At 39.5% G+C, this 19,512-nt stretch overlaps 1 protein-coding gene and 1 pseudogene across 1 annotated transcript; both read right to left on the bottom strand.

Annotated features, from left to right (window-relative positions):
- Nucleotides 1-1,228: 1,228 nt before the first annotated feature.
- MS4A14 (membrane spanning 4-domains A14) lies at nucleotides 1,229-16,479 on the bottom strand. Its single transcript, XM_037060431.1, has 7 exons — nucleotides 16,342-16,479; nucleotides 14,817-14,945; nucleotides 10,115-10,165; nucleotides 8,445-8,594; nucleotides 5,597-5,695; nucleotides 2,099-3,158; nucleotides 1,229-1,978 (listed from the first exon to the last, which is right to left on the bottom strand). The coding sequence occupies exons 1-7, from the start codon at nucleotides 16,477-16,479 to the stop codon at nucleotides 1,335-1,337; spliced, it is 2,271 nt and encodes a 756-aa protein (XP_036916326.1). The 3' UTR covers nucleotides 1,229-1,334.
- Nucleotides 10,849-12,770, bottom strand: LOC118996865 (nucleoporin NDC1-like; annotated as a pseudogene).
- Nucleotides 16,480-19,512: the final 3,033 nt, after the last annotated feature.

Below are 19,512 nucleotides of genomic sequence, written 5' to 3'. Positions count from 1 at the left end.
CCCTGGCCTTATAAACTGCTACATCACATATTTATACTCCTTTATTGACTCCTAAACACATCTGATTTTGTCAACTCCAAACCCAAACTCATTGATGGGACAGTATTAGGTATCTCTGAGAGGGGTAGAATGCCTGGAAAGCAGGGATAGAAATGGGGGATTCTTGCACATTGGAAAGGTGCCTATGGGTCTGAGGGGCACAAGGGGCTTCTGCCTTGCTCTTTAGTGTCATTCCCACTGGGATGGTAAAATCTCAGATATGATGGATTTTAAAAACATTTTTGCATTTTCGCATTGTGAGTTTATACGCTAGGACACAGGTGTCAAACACAAGGCCCACCAGCCAAATCCAGCCCTCCTTGCTTTATCCAGCCTTGTTTCTACCAGCAGCAGCACCAAGCTCTCACTTAACTGTTGAGTAGTTACATTTAGACAGTCCTGAAATTACATTTGGCCCTTTGAAGGCAACCGCATGGCTGATGTGGCCCCCAGTGAAAATGAGTTTGACACCCCTGCCCTGGGAGGCACTGTATTCTTACAATTACAGTAGACTATTACAATAGTCTATAAAGTCTAATAATCTAATGGTCTATTAGAGTTCAATAGTCTAAAAGTCATTAGATAGTCATTTAATAGTCTAATAGTCTAATACTATTCTTACAGTTACAGAAAGACTCAGTAGATGAGTCTTTCATACTTTCTTTGATGACATAAGCATTCTCTCACCTCTTCTGTGTCCCACTTCTTTTTCTCTCCCTATGCCACATTCTGTCCTCATTGCCACGTGACCCCATTAATAACTAAACAAACATAGAGTGTATACTCTCAACACAGATTTGGGGGTGGGGTATTAAATGGGGTGATTGGAAACAGCAGAATGGAGGAATGGAGGAATTTATTTTTATCCTTTGCTGACTCTTTTGGTTCTTGAGACTTTAAAGAGCCAACATAGGCTTCTTCCTTGTTGATGTCCTAAGCTCTTATAATATACATAGTGAGGCAAGAAACATCAGCAGTGTAGAAAAGCAGATCTGATAAGTAGTAGGTCACAAAATAATTGCTGATCATAAATTGAGACACTAACATGATGACAAAGAGTTTAAATGTGAATTACTCCTTTACCCTCACAAAGTTCTGAAACAGTATTAATATTTGTTGTCATTTTATTTTACTTAAGGACAAATCCTTTGAGTTTTCTGGTTGCCCTTCATTTTCTGGTGAGGGAATAAGGTGGCAACAGCACCTGAGAGTATAGGTTGGAGGTGATTATATTGTTTTTCCCTAATTTGGTTCCATAATTGGGAGCAGTGTGGCATTTGGGTAGATCCCGCAAGTTAGTCAGAGTCTTCAGATTGCTGTTGATCCCTTGTATAACATGCGGTTAAAGTTGAGCTAATTGAAGCGTTTTGTTGAACATCTTGCATATCTTGTTCTGAACCTACATTGGATGAATAGGTGGAAGATGCATCTTGTACTGAGCTTTGGCAGGAGGCATGATGAAAATCCAGCTTTCTGTCTTCTGATTGTATGTCACTTGACTTTTGGCATAGGGTTTTCATGTCTGCTAGTTTGAGGTCTTTTGTTTGTATAGGGACTAGTTGCATATCTTCTTTTGGGATACCAGTGGATTGAAGACTTTGTTGGTTCTTATCTTGATACTGACTGTCTGGAACTTTGTCATTTTGTGATTGCTGTTGAGGTATGGCATGCAGAGTGTGGGTTTCTTTGTATAGAACTTTCTGCTTTAGGAATTCTTTCTCTAATAGATCTTGGGTTTGCCAGTCTTGGGACTCCCAATTTAGGGAATGCTTCATTTCAAATTGGCATTCTTGTGCTTTACACTCTTTGTTTCTCCATTCTTGCATACTCCACTCTTGGGATTGTTGGCCTAAAGGTTGCCAGTCTTGGTACTTCTGGATTTGGGAGTCTTGATGTTGGTCTAGCTGCTCTGGGGATTTCTCCTCTTGGGCCTGCCAGTCTTTAGCTTCTTTATGTTGGCTTTGTTTCCTGGGGGATTTCTCCTCTTTGTCCTCCTGGTCTTCACCTTGCCTACTTTGGGATTGTTGTTTTAGGGATTGCTTTCTTTGGGGCAGCTGGCCTGCAGCTTGCTGATCTGAGAATTGTTTGTCTTGGACTTGTTTATCTATAGAGTGCCTCTTTGGGGATAGCCAGCCTTTGATATGTTCGTCTAGGGATTTCCTCCTTGGGGATTGCGGGGCTTGGATCGGCGAGTCTAGGGATTTCTTTGCTGGAGATTGCCAGCCTTTACTATGCTGGTCGAAGGAATGCCGCTTGATGGATTTCCTGCTTTGGTGTTTCTCATATTTCCATTCTTGGGACAGCAAATTTACTTCTGATTGAATGTCCTGATATGACATATGTGTAACTTGCTGGTCTAGATGTTGGATGCTTTGTAGATGAAGGCCCAAGGATTGCTGTTCTAGCTGTTGTTCACTAAGGGCCTGCACAGCATGAAATGTTTGGGTTTCAAGTTGCATGGCTTTTATTGGCGGCTCCTGTACTTGGGAAAGCATGTCTTGGGAAGGCATATCTTGTGCTGGCGTGTTTTTGGATATCAGGTCATGAGACTGTGTGACATGGTGTGTGGGGACTTCAAATAGCAGGCTTTGTGCTGACAGAGCCTGAGATGGCGAGTGATTGGGTGGTAATGCTTTAAGATTTTTTACAGAATTGGGTGAAAAAACTTGGAGTGACAAGGCTTCAGCCTGCAGCATTTGGGTTTGCCTTTCAGAGGGGTGTTCGATAGCAAATTGTAGATCTTCATCACTCATTTGCTCATTGTGTGTGTCATCTTCTGAGGGCCTTTTCTCTGATTTGGGAGGCAAAGGTTTCTGCTCAGTTTCTTCCTCATAATAGCTAAAAGGGGAAGGGATATTTTTCTGTTGTTCATCTGACCCAGATGAAGAAGGTTTGTAGTAATTGTTACTGCCTTTTTTCTCTGGACGATGGAAGGTTAAAGGGTTTCTTGAGACTCTTAACTTGTAGAAAGTATAGCCTCCAAAGAAAACAGGTTGTATGTTTGTTGGTGAGTCTTCTCTGTTTGACTCTTCTTGAATGTCCATTTGTATTATACCATTTTCATCAGGGATAGATAATTCACTCTCACGAGTAACATCCAAAGGCAAGAGAAACACAATCTATAAAACCAAGGGGTAGGAAAAAAATTAGTATAACAGTCATTTTTTAGTCTTTTCTTTTTGTATTCCCAAATTCTTTTTATCTCTGCCTTAAGACAGTAGATAGAAAATAACAACTACATGAGGAATAAGAAAACAAGCATCAATACTGCCCTTACCATCAACTCACCAGTTTTATTTTGGACAAGTCATCACCCTCTATTATCTCAAATATTGAGTAGGGGAACTTGATTAAGATAGTCTGAAAGTCTTTCTATACTTAAAATTATAAAACTTCTAAGACACTTTAAATTATCCAGTCAGTATTCATATATTCAGCTTTATTTATTTGTTGATCACCTACTAAATGAGCTAAATGCTGGAGACCAAAGATAATTAGATATGGGTTTTGCCCATATGGTGCTCATTACAAAACTAGATAACAATATAGTTTAGCAAAAGTTATTGTGTAAATAGCTAATAAGTGCTTTATGGGAATGTAGAAGATAATCTAATTCTGAGAAAGCCAGGAAATGCTTGGGAATTAAAAGATAATCTAATTCTGAGAAAGCCAGGAAATCAGCTATCGGCTGGTTTCTCAAAAGAAAACTTACAGGCAAGAAGGGGCTGGGAAGAAGTATTTGAAGTTACGAAAGGCAAAGAACTGCATCCAATATTACTCTATCCAACAAAGTTCTTCATTTAGAATGAAAGGGCAGATAAAATGCTTCCCAGATAAAGTCAAGTTAAAGGAGTTCATTATCACCAAGCCCTTATTATATGAAATGTTAAAGGGATTTATCTAAGAAAAGGAAGATGATCAAAAATATGAACAGTAAAATGACAACAACCTCACAACTATCAACAAATGAACCTAAAATAAAAACAATGAAAACAAAAACTAAGCAAACAACTAGAACAGCAACAGAACCAGAGAAATGGACATCACACAGAGGGAATTAATTCAGTGGGGAGGGGGAAGGGAGGAATAGGGCAGAAAAGGTATAGGGAAGAAAAAGCATAATTAGTAGACATAAAACAGATAGGGACAGATAGAAATGGTATAGAAGACAGAGCACTCAAAGAACTTACATGGACAACCCATGGACATGAACTAAGACGGGGGGAATGCTGGAGGGTTGGGGGTTGGGGTGGAGTGGAGTGGGGATAAAGGGGAAAAATTGGGAAAACTGTAACAGCATAGTCAATAAAAAATACTTCAAAAAAAGAATGCAAAATGGTACAGTCACTTTGGAGAACTGTTTAACGTTTTTCCATGGGTGTATACCCATGTTGTAGATGTGTCTCCAGAATAACACAAAGATTTAGTTTTCCAGGAAAATAACATTTTCTTATAAAGTTAAACATCCACTTGCCATATGACCTAGCGATCAAGTCCTAGACACAACACACCAACAGATGTGAAGACATCTGCCCACACAAAGATGGGAAGACAAATGCCCATTAAAAAGTAAATGAATAAACAAATTTTGGTGTACCTTTATTACATAAAAGGAACAAACTATTGGTACATGCAACAGTATGGATGAATCTCAGAACATGTTGCTGAACAAAAGAAGCCAAATACAAAAAGTACTTACATAAAATCTCATGAATATGAAGTTTGAGAAAGTAACAACTGAAAGAGGTAATAAAGATAATTTGACCATAAGAGAGATTCCAGGGAACCATCTGGGGTGTCAGGAATTCACATTTTTATTTGATGGTAGTTTAACTACCATCATAACTCCTTGAATAATACACTTAAAATTGATACATTTTAATTATTTTACATTATAATTCTATCAAGTTGGTGTAAAAAAGGCAGGAAACCACTAACACAGGGCCTAGAATTGTCATCGGCGTATAGAGAGCACAATGGAACCACATTACTTGAGTCAGATTCCTGGTGTTGTAAGACATTGGAGAGGTTACTCTTTCTGCTTTAGTTCTTTTATATGTAAAATAAAAGTGCTTTAATAGTTTTGTGAAGACTGAGTAAGTTGGTGCTAAGTGATCATAACAATGACTGACTGACATAGCATTAAGTAAATGTAATCTCTAATGATTATTTTAAATCGTATTAGTATCACTGCTAAATATTCTTCTTCTCTGCTTTCTCTCTGGTGATGGAATTGCCTCACACACCCATAGGACCAAAATATAAGCTCCTCATGCAACAGTAATATGAGTTCCCATTAAGTCCAATCCTTCATACATTTTGGCAGGGAGATAAGGAGCTATATGAATAGAGATAGTAAGTAGAGTAAAGAAAAAGTAGTATAGTTGTCTCAAAGGTTAGAGTAGGCCTTCAATCTTAAGCTTGTACCTCCTTCACCATCCTAAACTTAAAAGTTTTATTTCAGCATCTGAGAATATTGCTCTGTACACTGGTAGGCCAGATATCACCTTGGAGTGTCTCAATGGGAATCTGTTCTCGTAACAACAGTTGAACGCACCTCGTTTGACCTTGTCCAGCACTTGCTTCTAAAGGAGGCTATAGTCACAGAGATGCTGAGCTCTGCCAAGCTGATGACTAGTAAGACTGACAAAATGCCCTGCAAAAAAAATGAATATAAATAAATGGCAATTGGGATGGAAACTGTTCCATTTTACAGATCTAAGCAAAGGACCACTTTACACTGGGTGGCCAAATAAAATAACACTCATATTGTAGATGCTTCTGTAGCCATCAGAGGTTGAACAATTTTCATCTCATGTCTTCCCAATAAGCAGAGGAAACAAATTCCAATGCCTGTAGAGTCCAGGCAACTATCTTACATGACTTAAACAGGTAGGAGGAGAAATGGTGGAGAGTAAAGGTATTTCTTGAATTCATCCATTATTCCATTTCAGGCAATAGTTACCATGTGGGAATAGGGACCCCATGATGCCTGGTCTTTTTTTCCACCTAAGAAAGCCTGATATGCATATTTTAATGTGAAATTTTCCAGTTACTTATTCACTTATGTAAATTAAGTAGAACATATCTTCAGGCTGAATATAGCCCACAGATATCCATTTTGCACACTCTGCTTTAAGGTAATGCTTAGATCAGGAAGCAGCATGGAATAGCATGGTGTCCAAAAAGCATAGACTATGGAGATAGAAAGAGCTGGTACAATTGTGTCCGAGGTTACACTTATCCTTGGGCAAGTGACTGAGTCTAACTGAATCTTGATTTTTCTGCCACACATTCAAAAACTAAGATATACCCTGTTTGTTGGCAAGCTATTAAGTATGAAGTACCTACTGTAAATTTGCTGGTTTCAGCTGTTGTACAAGAGATACCTGGTTTTGGTCTTTGTGGAACTTCTATCATAGTAAAGAAGGCAAGCAGTAATAAATAGGTGATTGTTTATTCAACTAAATTGTGTTAGGTTCTGTGAAAAAGTGCTGGGAGCTATGCATGACTCCCATGAGAGATCTGATCAGGTCTGCACTGGGGAAGGTAGAGCTGCAATCAGGAAGGATGTCCTTAAAAAAGGGATGTTTCTATTGAAAGTAAGGAAAAAGGTGGGGTTCAGTGAGTAGGTGGAAAAGGGGAGGAATGGGTCTGGGGACCATTTGAAGCAAAGAAAAACTGGTGTTATGGCCCTGGGACAGTGAGTATTGATACCTGAAGGAATTGCAGAAAGTGGCAGAAGAATGGAGTGAGAAAGGTCTGGAATGATGTCAGGAAGGTAGGCAGTTTCTACAGGGTCTTATAAGCCTTTTCAGATTGGGGTTTTAATTCTGTGTTTAACAGGAAGCCATGACTAATGTCCTCAGATTTACCTGTTGAAGTACAGACTGAAGTGTAGGTGGTCTTTGGAACAAAAGTCAGTCCAAGAAATGCATAAAGCCCATTGCTCTGGCATTTTTAATTTATGATATATGCATTACAGTAAGGAATTGTGGAGTTATAGAAATGAAGTCTTGAAACAAATTAGATATACCATATTTGGGGACTATAAGATGCACTTTCCCCTTTCTCCCTGCCCAAATTTGGGAGGAATAATGGTTGTTAATGCTGCTGTTGAGTTCTGTTTACATTTACACTGGTGAAATATGTCATTTATGTTATTAAATATTTTTGCTTCAAAATTTTTTCCTGTTTTCCTCCTCTAAAACCTAGGTGCATCTTATAGTCCAAAAAAAGTACAGTCTTTAATTCTGTATGTAGAAACTAATTTTGCAATACCCAACCATGTGGGGCAGGAAGTAGACAGCAAAGTTGCACTTATATTGGAAGTTTAACACTTTCAGTATACAATTTCTTCCTGGTATATACTAAAATAATGTACAATGGTGGCCCTCTGCCCACTACGAAAAAGGTAAGGATTATAATGTCATATAGTATTCTTGGCCTAATTAGGACAGGATTTTATCTATTATATTGATTGATCTCTGGCTTTCTTTAGTAACATTTTATGAGTCTAAGTCTGGAATTTACCTCAGAACATATGGAAACATCCTTAGACTCACTTTAATGAGTGATTGTGAGGATCAAATAAGATCTCCTATTGAGTAACCAATAGCTCTTTTTCCTTTCCCTCTTCATTGGGGAAGACAATTTTCCATGATTCCCCTTCACTTCCATCCAAATGGGTCAAATCTCATTAACAATCTAGAACAAAAGCTGTGAAGATGTGGCTGGTAGACAGAGAATGAAACCCCAGCGTTCACTTAAGGAAGTAGAGGAAATGGCTTTTTTGATTTATAGACATGTGTAAAAATAATCTCATTAAATACTTTGTAGATAAATATATGAAATTACAACTACAATTATATTTCCTGGTAAAGACACATCTCATCTGCTTTAATGAATAAAATGGGCACATTTGTATGCAATGATTTATCTTCTAAAATTATCAATATATTTTATCAAGTGACTTAAATGCCTTTCTCACTGTATTTTGCTTTTAGCTTTGGGTAAACTTTTTAGATCATTCTGTTCCTCATTAATGCTGAAAAGGTAAAATTTAATTCAATCCATGTCAACCCTAAAGGTAATAGTTAAAATCTGTTGACTATTTACACTGTACCAGGTAGTATTCTAATTTAAGTAATCCTTCCAGTGAGGTAGATATTTTTATTATCTTCATTTTTATATGAGGAAAACTGGGGCTCAGAGAAGACAGAGTGTTAGGCAAGGCGACAAGCTTACACGTGACCAAACCAGGATTTCAAATCCAGACTCAAACTACAACATGCTTCTCAACAGTCAGTTCAAATGTGGACACAATGTCAGTTATTGAATCGATGCCTCATGACTATCTCAGATAAGAATACAAAGATTTCATTGTACAGAATGAGATTACTTACAGTGAAAAGGATTCTACCTATAACACATATCCCTTCAATGGAAGGCGAGTTGCAGTACTGGTGCTGATGTTGAAAGCTGATAATGGTGAGAGCAATCCCAGCCACTGCAGCCAAGGAACTGACCACATTCATGGCCATGACATCATGCCCCTGAGAAAGTTGTTAAAAATAATAAAGGCGAATAGTTTTAGAATGAGCCAGGAAGCCAAGAAAGGGAGTGGGTAGAGGAGGGAGCTCTGTGGTTAATGCTTAAGAAAATGTTCTCCATCTCTGAGTCTGTCCCCATGTTCCTTGTTAGTTCAGTGTGTTCATTAGACTCCACATATGACTGAAATCATATGGTATTTGTCTTTCTCTGACTGGCTTATTTTGCTTAGGGTAAGAGGACTAAAATGGTAATAAAAGTATACAACAAATATTAATTTTTTTAAAAGAAAATGTTTACTTTATCCTGATTCACCATCTTTCACAACTGATAAGCAAAATAGTGAGTTAGAAATTATCTTGGCCTTGTAATCAAACCTGATTTTGAGCCTAGTGAACTGTTAATACAAATCATACAAGATAACTGATCTCTTGGAGTCTTGATTTCTATCTTTGAAAATGAGAGTGATGCCACCTAATTTTAGGGCAGTATCCATTTAGTCACCCGTTTTAATAAATATTTAGTGTACACCAGCTGTGTGTCAGACTCTGCACTAGGCCCCTGGGACATGGAAGCAGGCAGGGTAGATGAGGTCCTGCCTTCATGTGGCTTAGATTCATTACTCAAGGGGGATTCACGCAGTAACCCACCACGTCGTCATTAACATAATTCACACGTGGTAACAAATTTGGACTGAGGTTTAAAGGTTTCCTTTCCTTCCTTCCTTTCCTTTCTAGTGTTCCAACTTGACGTGGCCCCATCCAAATGCTTCTACTCATTTCCTTTTTATTTTATTATTATTATTTTTTGTTTGCTTATATGTCTGAATCCCTTTGAAGGGAGGGAAATATCTTCATTTTAAAGAGAAAAAAAAACAAAGAAAAATCACACATCTCAATTTTGTAGGTACAACCAAAACTGTCCTCAGACATTGTCAAATATTCTCAGGGGGATGGGGGAGTGGCAGGGGTCGTGTGGGGGTGGGGCTGCAAAATCACTCCCACTTAAGAGCCATTTAATTAGAGCAATGGTTTTCAACTTTTTCCATCCCATAGCACACATAAACTACTCACGTTCTCAAAAATATATATTTTTTGCTGAACTGACATAAATACTGGGTATAATTTTGGTTCATTCACACCAATCGCTATTGTATTGGCTGTGTCATTTTTATTTGACCATCTAAGGGAAAAGAGGTCAGTGCCTCTGACTAAATAGTCAAGTATCAAATGTTTTAAAAATTCTTTCAGCACGTTGTTTGAAAATTGCTGAAATTTGAAAATTAGAGGAATGTAGGAGGGCTTCCAATAAGCAACTTTTTCAATTTAGTTGACTGGGGCGATGAGAACCAGTGGGAGGGTGTAGGGCTAATGATGACATTGACCAACAGCAGTGACTTGAACCACAAACTTGGCATGTAAAGATTTTTGTAGAAGATCTTGGATTACTAAAGGCTTTGTACACAAAGACGAGATAAAGTGAGTAGGAGACTTCAAATTACACAGGAATCACAAAAGTGACTTACCAGACATTTTTCCTTCCTGTTGAATCCTGTGACATACCCTGTAATAATAAACTTTTAAGAAGAAAAGAGACAAAAGTTAACAAGTAATGGATGTGACCACTTTACAATATAATTTACTTAGGGGGTTATACTGTGATCTATTGGTCTGTGGTTCTCCCAAACCAGTCTCTCTACCTGAGCATCAGAGGAGGAGGGTAGCACTGACATAGGAAATACTTTGCTGGCCATGCTCAGCACTGACCAAGGCCCCTTTGCCAAGATCAGCTTGGAGAGGCAAGCCCCTCTTTAAGGTCCATAGGATACCACTCAGATGTTTGGCCCAGCTGGGCTCCAAAAAGAAAGATAATCCTGGACTCTGGGTCTGGGAAAGGGAAGGGTGAGCTGTGTCTGCCCTGAGCAGATGGAAGGAGACTTTCTCAGGGCAGAACTCTCTGAAGGCTGATATGTGGCCTGGAATCTGGTAATGAGCTCAGCCACTTCTTCTTTTTTAATTGAATAAAGATTTTGTTATACCACATATACAGTGAGCAACTGGTACAGAAAAGGCCATTTTTGGTTATTTTGTTGAGAATTTTTTCCCATAATTTCTCCCTCTAAAGTATAGTTCTCAAAGCAAACACCACGGCAAAGGAAGCATTAATTAGCCCATATTATTCAGATACAAGAATGTTGGGCATTTACTGTCCCATCTGCAGTTGTATCAGCAGTGAGATGAACACGGCTCATACACTCAGCTATTCTTTGAACTCCAAAAACTACTGAAGTCTTTTCTGAGCTTCACCAATGTTTGCACAGCATTCGAATGTTCTCCAAATGTGGTAGTTATTTGACAGATGGCAGTTTTTCATGATGCTCTAAACACAAATCCTAATGTTTTATCAAAGGTACCCACAAGGGTTCCTGAAATCCGAGGTGGCGTACTGGAAGCATGAGGAACCTTGAAGTACCCGTACTGCCTCTTGCAGAATCAACCAAGTACTAAGAATTGCTGGTCATGTAACCTGGACAATTCCAAATCCACCTTCTCTAAATGACGCTGCTACAGACCTTCCAATGAACAAACAGCCTGAATAGAGACCTGTGGGTGCTTACAGAAAAAACACATCATCAGCACCCATTGTGACAAGAAATTCTTAATCTATTCATATTTTTTTCTGAATCCGTGAAAAATCACACTGGGCTGTCTCACTGTCTTGCTCTTGGCACTAACAATAGATGGAAGATTAGAAAGTTCATTCATTTGCTGATTAGAAGAAGTCCATAAACTTGGCCTTATTCTTATCAGTTGAGAACTTTGACGTGACCCATAACAGGTGTTTTTACATTAAAAATTCCAGCCGTCTGATACAGTTACACTAGAACCAAACTGAGACCCAAAAGGTCTTGCAACACTGAATATAGAAGGCCAGGGAATCTGGCTAAATTTGGGGGTCTGAAAAGTAGTTTCTTCGGGAGAATTCAATTTCTTAGTTTCCACTGGGTATGATGAAGACATCACCCTTCCATTTTTAGCAGCAGCTTTTTGGTAGAGAACCAGCTTCTGTGTCATATCATTTACAAGATTCAAACACTCCCTGGAAATAGCTGTCCAGTGTGGGAATGTCCACTTGGTTGACTAAGACTAAAAACTGCTTCTTGTCATCATGAAGAATATTGAGAAAGCAACATCAGGTCCTGCAGGGCCAAATACTTCATGATAAGGGGCAGATTGCTGTTTAAAACTTTCAAGAGACCTTCCTCTGACTCTTCTGAAAACAGTGATTAAATAGGGAACAGATGAGGCTCTGTGTCATAGACCCTGAAGAGTATCCATGAGATGTACCAAGCCATCCAGAGAAAGATCCCACATAACCAGACGTGGTAGAGTAATGAGGTTCAAGAGGCCACTCACAGGATCAAGAGGCCTGTGAACTTGCTCATCAATCTGAAGGTCCATAGCAGTGCTAATCTGAGTTTGGGGAATATGGCCAAGACAATAATAGACGATACAGATATTTTAAATCCACAACAGCGATCCTATACAACTGTGTTTAACTACTAAGAGCAAAGATCTCCTAAAGCACAAGAACTTATACTGCTGTATGATGGAAAATGAAGGATAGTTCACATTGTTAAGAAAATACAGGAGGCTGTAGCTATAGCCCATAAAATGCTCCAGCCAGTAGGAAAAAAGGTGATGCTTATTTAAGCAGGTTTGTGCAGCTGGGTCATCTAAACTCTTAGTCCTTATACTGCTCCTAGTGGTTTCCAGGGCAGGAAACCACAAGAAAACTGCATCGGCCCTTTGCTATCTCTGCAGCACATGAAGCCACCGTCCTTCCCATTGCAGCATGAATAAATAAGTACATGAGCTACTGAGGATGAATGATATCCCTGAGGATGAATGCGTGCCAGACTGGAGCAGAGAATGGAAGGCACAATGCATAGAAGTATACATTGAAAATACTTATTATTATTACTCCTGACAGCAGGAAGAAGTAAAAAAGTACACAGAAACTATATAGATCATTGAAAGAATCAGACAGCCCTGTATAGGATGAAATGAATCACTGCTGCTGAAGATTGTAAATACTGTGGTGCAGATGGATAGAAGCAGCACGGACCAGACAATACTTGCCACTATCCTCCAGCCCAAGTACACCAAAAGATGTCCCATGACAACTATGTGCCAAGCACTTCCCTGACCTCCCAGGCCAGCTATGTGCTCCATTAATCCTCACACGGTGCACCCAGCACTCCACTCTTATGCATGCTTAGCACGAGGTATGTTATTTTTACTTCCTCATTTCTGGCCTCCTTATTACCTGGCAAAGCCCAACAAATTCTAAGAGCAATCCCCCAGTTCTCTCAAGGAGGGTCTGTTTACCAGAACCCTCAGCACCTAGGATGCTGCTGAAGATATACTTTGAGCTCAGTAAATATCTTCTCAATGAAAAGTGGAGTTTTAACAAGCTGTATGCCAGAACCTCATTGAAATGTTTGCATGCAAATCACACAAAGTCATACTGGGAAAATTCTTTGTGAAAAGGACAAGTGAGGAGTTGGTCTGTTTGGTTTTTCTGCAGTGCAGAGTGTGTAGTTTGAAAATCATAGTCAATATTATATTATTTCTATTTGGAAGTGAAAACACTACTAATTGTCTTTGTAATGCAGATTATAAAAAAGGCATAGAATATTTATGTTCTTCAAAAGAGTAGAGATTTTAATGGAGATAGTAGTCTCATTTATTTTTCATTTCATCCATTTGTCCATTGAATGATGCATTCATTCACGCCTACTGTGCATTCAGCATGAGTCCAGATCCTGAAAATGAAACAACCAAGACAATATTCTTGCCCTCTTGGAGACTGTGTTCTAGTGGGGAGAGTTCTAATGAGTTTAACCTTAAATATTGTGGCACAAAAACAGGAACCAAGGCTGTGAGGATTGGCTGGAAATAGCACTCTACTAAGAATTTTATTTATAGCTCTATAATTAACTAGATGAGTGACACTCATAAAATTCTTTCAGGATGACAAGAAGATTGAACCATAATGATCATCTTAAAATTCTCCTCAAGCTATGAGAGTCTGCAATTCTATGAGTGCTAGCTAGATTTTGGGTTGACCAAAAAGTTATCTCGGTTTTTTTCCACAAGATGGCTCTAGTAGCACTTAATTGTCTTTAACTTTATTCAAAACAGTTCTGTTAAATTGTATTGTGACAACTGTCATATCAGTGTACATTTTTTTAAAGACTTTATTTATTTATTTATCTTTAGAGGGGAAGGAGAGAGGAAGAGAAACATCAATGTATGGTTGCCTTTCGTGCATCCCCTGCTGGGAGTTGGCCTGCAGGGAACCGGCCTGCAACCCAGGCATGTGCCCTGACTGGGAATTGAACCCCGATCCTCTGGTTCGCAGGCCTGTGCTCAATCCACTGAGCTACACCAGCCAGGGCTGTACATTTTTTTTAAAAACTTAAAATTGGTGAATTTTTATGTAGCCATTTTAATATTGAAGATAGAAGAATGTATGCAACATTTTTGGCATATTATGCTTTATTATTCAAGAAAGGTAAAAACACAACTGAAATGCAAAAAGAGATTTGTATGGAGAAGGTTTTGTGACTGATTGAATGTGTCAAACGTGGTTTGCAAAGTTTCGTGCTGGAGATTTCTCACTGGACAATGCTCCACAGTTGTATAGACCAGTTGAAGTTATTAGCGATCAAAATGAGACGTTAACTGAGAATAATCAACTGAGAATAATTAACTGAGAATAATCAACATTCTACTATGCAGGAGATAGCTGATATACTCAAAATATCCAAATCAATAATGTTATTGGTGAAAATAAAAAATGTCTTTTATTTTACAGGAGAAAAACATACAGACTTTTTGGCCAACCCCATATGTTTAAATTAACTCTTCTCAAACTCAGTTTCCTTATCTGCAAAGGGAAAAGCTTTCCATCTCATCTACCCATCTGATAGAAAGGAGCCAATGTCCTGTTATACACTCAAGGGTTTTAGAAACCTTTAAACACTGCACACCTACGAGTAGTTACTACTTTGATGATGGCAGTGCGGTGACTAAATGGAATCACTTCTCTTCCCACGGAAGGGACCGGTCTTCTTGGGGACCATATTCATAGGATTCATTATCCCAGGACTTGAGGCCAGTCTTTATAGTAATCTCTCTAAAGTTCCTGACAATACTCACAATGAGCGCTCCCCAGAATGGATATCCTGTGAAGAAAACAAGTGGAAATCTTTGGGAGTAACTGAAGTAATTAAATGCAAATATTGTCCCAATGCTCACAATGATCAAGGCAAGCAGGATCTGGACAGCCTGTGAAAAGAGAAATGGGTACATGAGGTCACAAGCGCCGCAGTGTCTCTGGCCTGGCTCTCATAGGTCCCTTGGGCTTCCCTCAAGCATCTGTCACGTTTCCCTCTTTCTGGATGCCTTCCCTTTCCGTCAACCAACCATTCTCAGATTTTCAGAAGGCCCATTATTTCTCCTCATCACACTTGCGGGTCCTTAGGTTCAAATGCTTTACTCTCATCCATCACTACTTGCTATAACCCCTGGCGTTACCAATTCATCTTGTATCAGACAAATTTGAGTATACGTCTGACTCTACCTATAGATTGCAAACACCCTAAAGACAGGAACTACAGGCTATTCACCTTTATACCTTTTTTCTTTTGTAGCCCCAGCCTCCCCACTCCCCAATACATGCACATTTTCCACATTCACTGTCTGCTTTTGGGACTGTAGCTCGGCCCAATTCTCTAAACGTGGAGAAGCAGAGTGGAGAAGCTAGGGTGAGATTTGGTCTCATGCCTTCATGCAGCGGCCTGAATAGAGTGGAGAGGAACCTAGTGAGCTTTTCAGCCAGCAGGGAAGGGAGCTCTGTGGTGGGCCCCTGGCTCTTCTCAGTGCCACACTGTTCCTCCAGCACTCTGGGCTCTGTCCCCAGGCTACACCTCTGTGTCACGGTGCCACAAGTAGTGATTTTACTCTTGTACTAAGTACTCTTGTACTAAGCATTCTTGTACTAAGGATTTTACATTTGTGCATACAGCTCCCTTCTAAGTACATTTATGACTGTAATTGTTCTTGTGTGTGTCTACTTTGTAGTTCACTATGGAGCACTGAGTAGGGTTCCTAAAGCCTTCCCAATGCCTGTAACAGCACAGAGGGGAAGTTTGAACTCTAATGGCTTTTGTTCCAAGCTCAGAGGTGCCGCCACACCCTGAGGTCACCTCCGCAATAAAGTATTTCGAAAAATGACACCAGTTTCTTGCATCTCCTCTGTTGTGACTAAAATACCAGGACTAACTCCTCATGAAACCACCATAGGATTTTCTTGAGGTGTGGGAGTTAGTAATCATAGTTCAATATTCTATTTTGCAGAGGTAAATAAGCCCTCAGAAACATTTCTAAGACATGAGACAAGCTGTGTGTGTTTCTAAACAGAATTTTTATTTCTCTTGCTTATCCAAAATCTAGGGAAATGGTATTGGCTACATATTGGCTCTTCTACAGGTAATCCAAGTATTTGTATGAGCAAATGACTTAGAAGTATTTATGATTAATCAAGACTGATACACTGTAGTTGAAGGGTGAGGAAGGGGGGAGGGAGTCCGCTCCCTCCCTGAAAAGTATCTCTGGAGACAGACATGGAGAAATCATTTCTTCTCTCCCTTCCAGGAAGACCCATGGATAGGTGAGGACTTACCCCCAAGACTCTTGGCTCTCCTTTGAGGAAATCCAGCAGAGAGCTATGAGGCCCATAGGGAAACGCGGTCAATATGGTTTCATTTGGTTGTAGAGTGATGGCATGGGTCGATTTTTTGACCTCAAATGATGACCCCATGATTCAATGGCAAAACTCTATCTAAAAAATGAGTGAGCAAACTTTGTAGCCACAATCATGGTCTTCCTTCAGTCCCCTGTGGAGTCCTTAGCAATGAGCCCATGCTGATTACTCACCTCAGTACTAGAACCACAGAATCACAGTCATTAAGTCATAGAGTCTTAGAATTCCAGAGCATATCCAGCCCTGTATCTTCCTGGTGAAGAATCCGGTTATCCAGAGGACTTACTTCCTTGTCAATTTATTTAGAAACAGACGGTAAACACAAACCAAATGAACAGTATACGTAAAAGCAAAGTCTAGCATCTATATTCATGAGATATAAAGGAACTAAAGCATGCAGAATATGCACTATGCTCTAGGCACTGTAGAAGGTGTTTTGTTTTAATATGCATTGAATTTTATAAAGCAATTCTACAATGCTGAAACTGAGGTACAGAAAGGTTAACTTACCCAGGGTCACATACTAAGGGACAAGGGAAAGAGTCAAACTCTGCTTTTCTGTCTCCAAAATCTGTGCCAATTCTGTTCAATCATGCTTCCATCCTCTTTCAGAAGGAGGTTCCCACTCGTAGTTAGTGAATTGCCTCCTGTATCTTTCAACCATATCCCTCTGTAGTATAAAAATCAGTCATTAAGAAGGTGTAGGCCCAACATAGTTGCCACTTTAACAGAGCATATTTTAGCTTTCAGAAATAGAAATAATACCAGTAAAGCTAATTCTACTCGAGGTCTTCCTGGTTTAAATTATACAAGTACAGTGAAGGCAACAGAAAGTCTTTTGGAATTTTGCTTTCCATGTCAATACTTTATATTCCTATATCTGTTATGATTTTAACTATTAAATTATGAAGGCAAAATGATTTCAGAAAACCAAGGATATATATATATATTTGTGTGTGTATATATATATATATATATATATATATACACACACACAAATAGTATCTTGAATATTTCCTCGTTTCTGGCAACCATATGCAGCAGGGTTTCTGCCTCAGCACTGCTGGCCAGTGGGGCCTGATGATTCTTTGCTGCAGGGGGTTCTGTGCATTGTAGGATGTTTGGCAGCATCTATACGTCCCAACTATGACAACTGAAACTGTTTCCAGACCTGGCTACACTTGCTCGCTGGGATGCAAAATCATTCCAGGTTGAAAACCACTGATGTACAGAAGTAATCGCAGACTGTTCCCTCTGTCATTTTTTGTATACAATGCCTCTTTGTTTTTTATGCCCAAACCACAGAGAAGGTATGTATTTCTCAACACAGCCTTTTTCTGTCAGTGTGAATTCGGGTAAATTTTAATTTGTGTCTGAAGTGCAATGCAACGTTTTAAACAAAACAAAGTCTGGGACAAGTCTGTATGCAAATTTTGAGCAGAACTGACCAACCATCAGAATCATGCGGAGTTTCCGACAACCAATTGTGCAAGAAAAGAGAAAGTGCGCCCCCAGTGGTGCTGACTCTAACTGCAGCCACGAACTGCACACAGCATCTTTACCAACCACTGTGATTATTTGGTGAGCAAGTGATTGCAATACTTCAAGCCTTTTATAACCTATTAACTTATAAATTATATGTAAATAGTTTACTGCCGTTTACTCAAATTTTAGAAAATTGGATGGAACTTTGGGTTGACCAATATATAATTTGTTTCCTTTAAAATGATGAAAAAGAACTGTCTTCATGCAAAATCCCTGATTTTTAGGAATGAATTACTGATATTAAGTGGAAGAAGCGTATAATTCTATATGCCTCGGTTATTTCAAAATGCATCTCATTTTATTATTTTGATTGTCAGCCTCTGCCTTCCCCTCCTGCTTCAGACTTTCAAACTTCTTAAAAATGGTCTCTCTAATATTTCAATCGGTGGAATCAGACCAGAGGGCAGGAACTAGGTTTTCCATGGAGAGGTGAAATGACAGAACCCTTATGGGGCATCTATAAGCAGGGTGATATTCCTTGAGTGGAAATGGTATTCCCTCTTACTTTCAACCTGCAGGAGACCTCTCTTCCTTGAGTTTGACGAGTAACATCTAGTGCTTAGTACGTGCCAACACTGCTGTAAGTAAAATGAGATACTCACTCCCTCATTAACTGCGTCTTTCTGCCAGTATTACCACGTCACCTTTCCAACAACCTTAAGAAGTAGGTTTTTATTATCATAACTATTTTGAAGACATACCTGAGTACTATAGTTACTGCTGGTTAAGTGGTGGGGCTGAAATTTGAACTTGGAGTTTTCACTTCCATTCTCCATGCAACAATTCAGTGTGTATTAGTTTTCTATTGCTATGTAACTACCACAAATCTAGTGGCTTAGAACAGTACACATTTATTAGCTTGCCTCTTTCATGGCTCCGGAGTGAGCCATGGCTTGGTTGAGTGCCTTTGCTCAGGACTTCACATGGCTGCAGTCAGCAAGTCAGCCAGACTGTTTTTTCACCCGGAGACTCAGCTGAGGAAAACCCACTCTTATGCACATTCAGAGAGCTGACAGAATTTGTTTCCTTATGACTATGTGAGTAAGGACTCCGGTGTTGCTGGCTGGAGGCAAGAGGTTGCCATCAGGACCTAGGGGTCCCCACAATGCCTTGCTGCCTCACCTGGCTGCTTCCTTACTTCATCAGACCAGCAAGGAGATCTTGCACCAAGTTAGGTAGGATAGGAGGAAGGATTGCAAAGTTTGCGATAAAGATTTGAATATGTGTGGCTCAGTCACTGATTTGGGGTTACCGTTTGGGGGAAGATGCATTTTTTAAAAAATTAAGCGTGAGAACCAAGAGTTCTAATGTGTATGTTAAACATCTGCAATGTCTGCTTGGATTTGGTCGAAACCATTCACTCCTCTTGCTCTGAGTTCATTAGACCTTCCTGTTAGTGGTTTTTGCCTAACAGTTTTCCCAGTGGGAATGTGGTAGAGAGGCAAAGGAAGGAGTCAAGAACAACTCCCAAATTTCTGTCTTTGGAAACTGAGTGGGTGGTTGTGTCACTTGTGAAAGACAACCAGGTTGGGGGTTGCGGGATAG

The sequence above is a fragment of the Sturnira hondurensis genome, unplaced genomic scaffold, assembly GCF_014824575.4.
Source record: "Sturnira hondurensis isolate 20B ecotype Veracruz unplaced genomic scaffold, ASM1482457v3 Scaffold0011880, whole genome shotgun sequence".
In the NCBI taxonomy this organism is placed as follows: domain Eukaryota; kingdom Metazoa; phylum Chordata; class Mammalia; order Chiroptera; family Phyllostomidae; genus Sturnira; species Sturnira hondurensis.
This window is presented reverse-complemented; position numbering and strand designations above follow the sequence as displayed.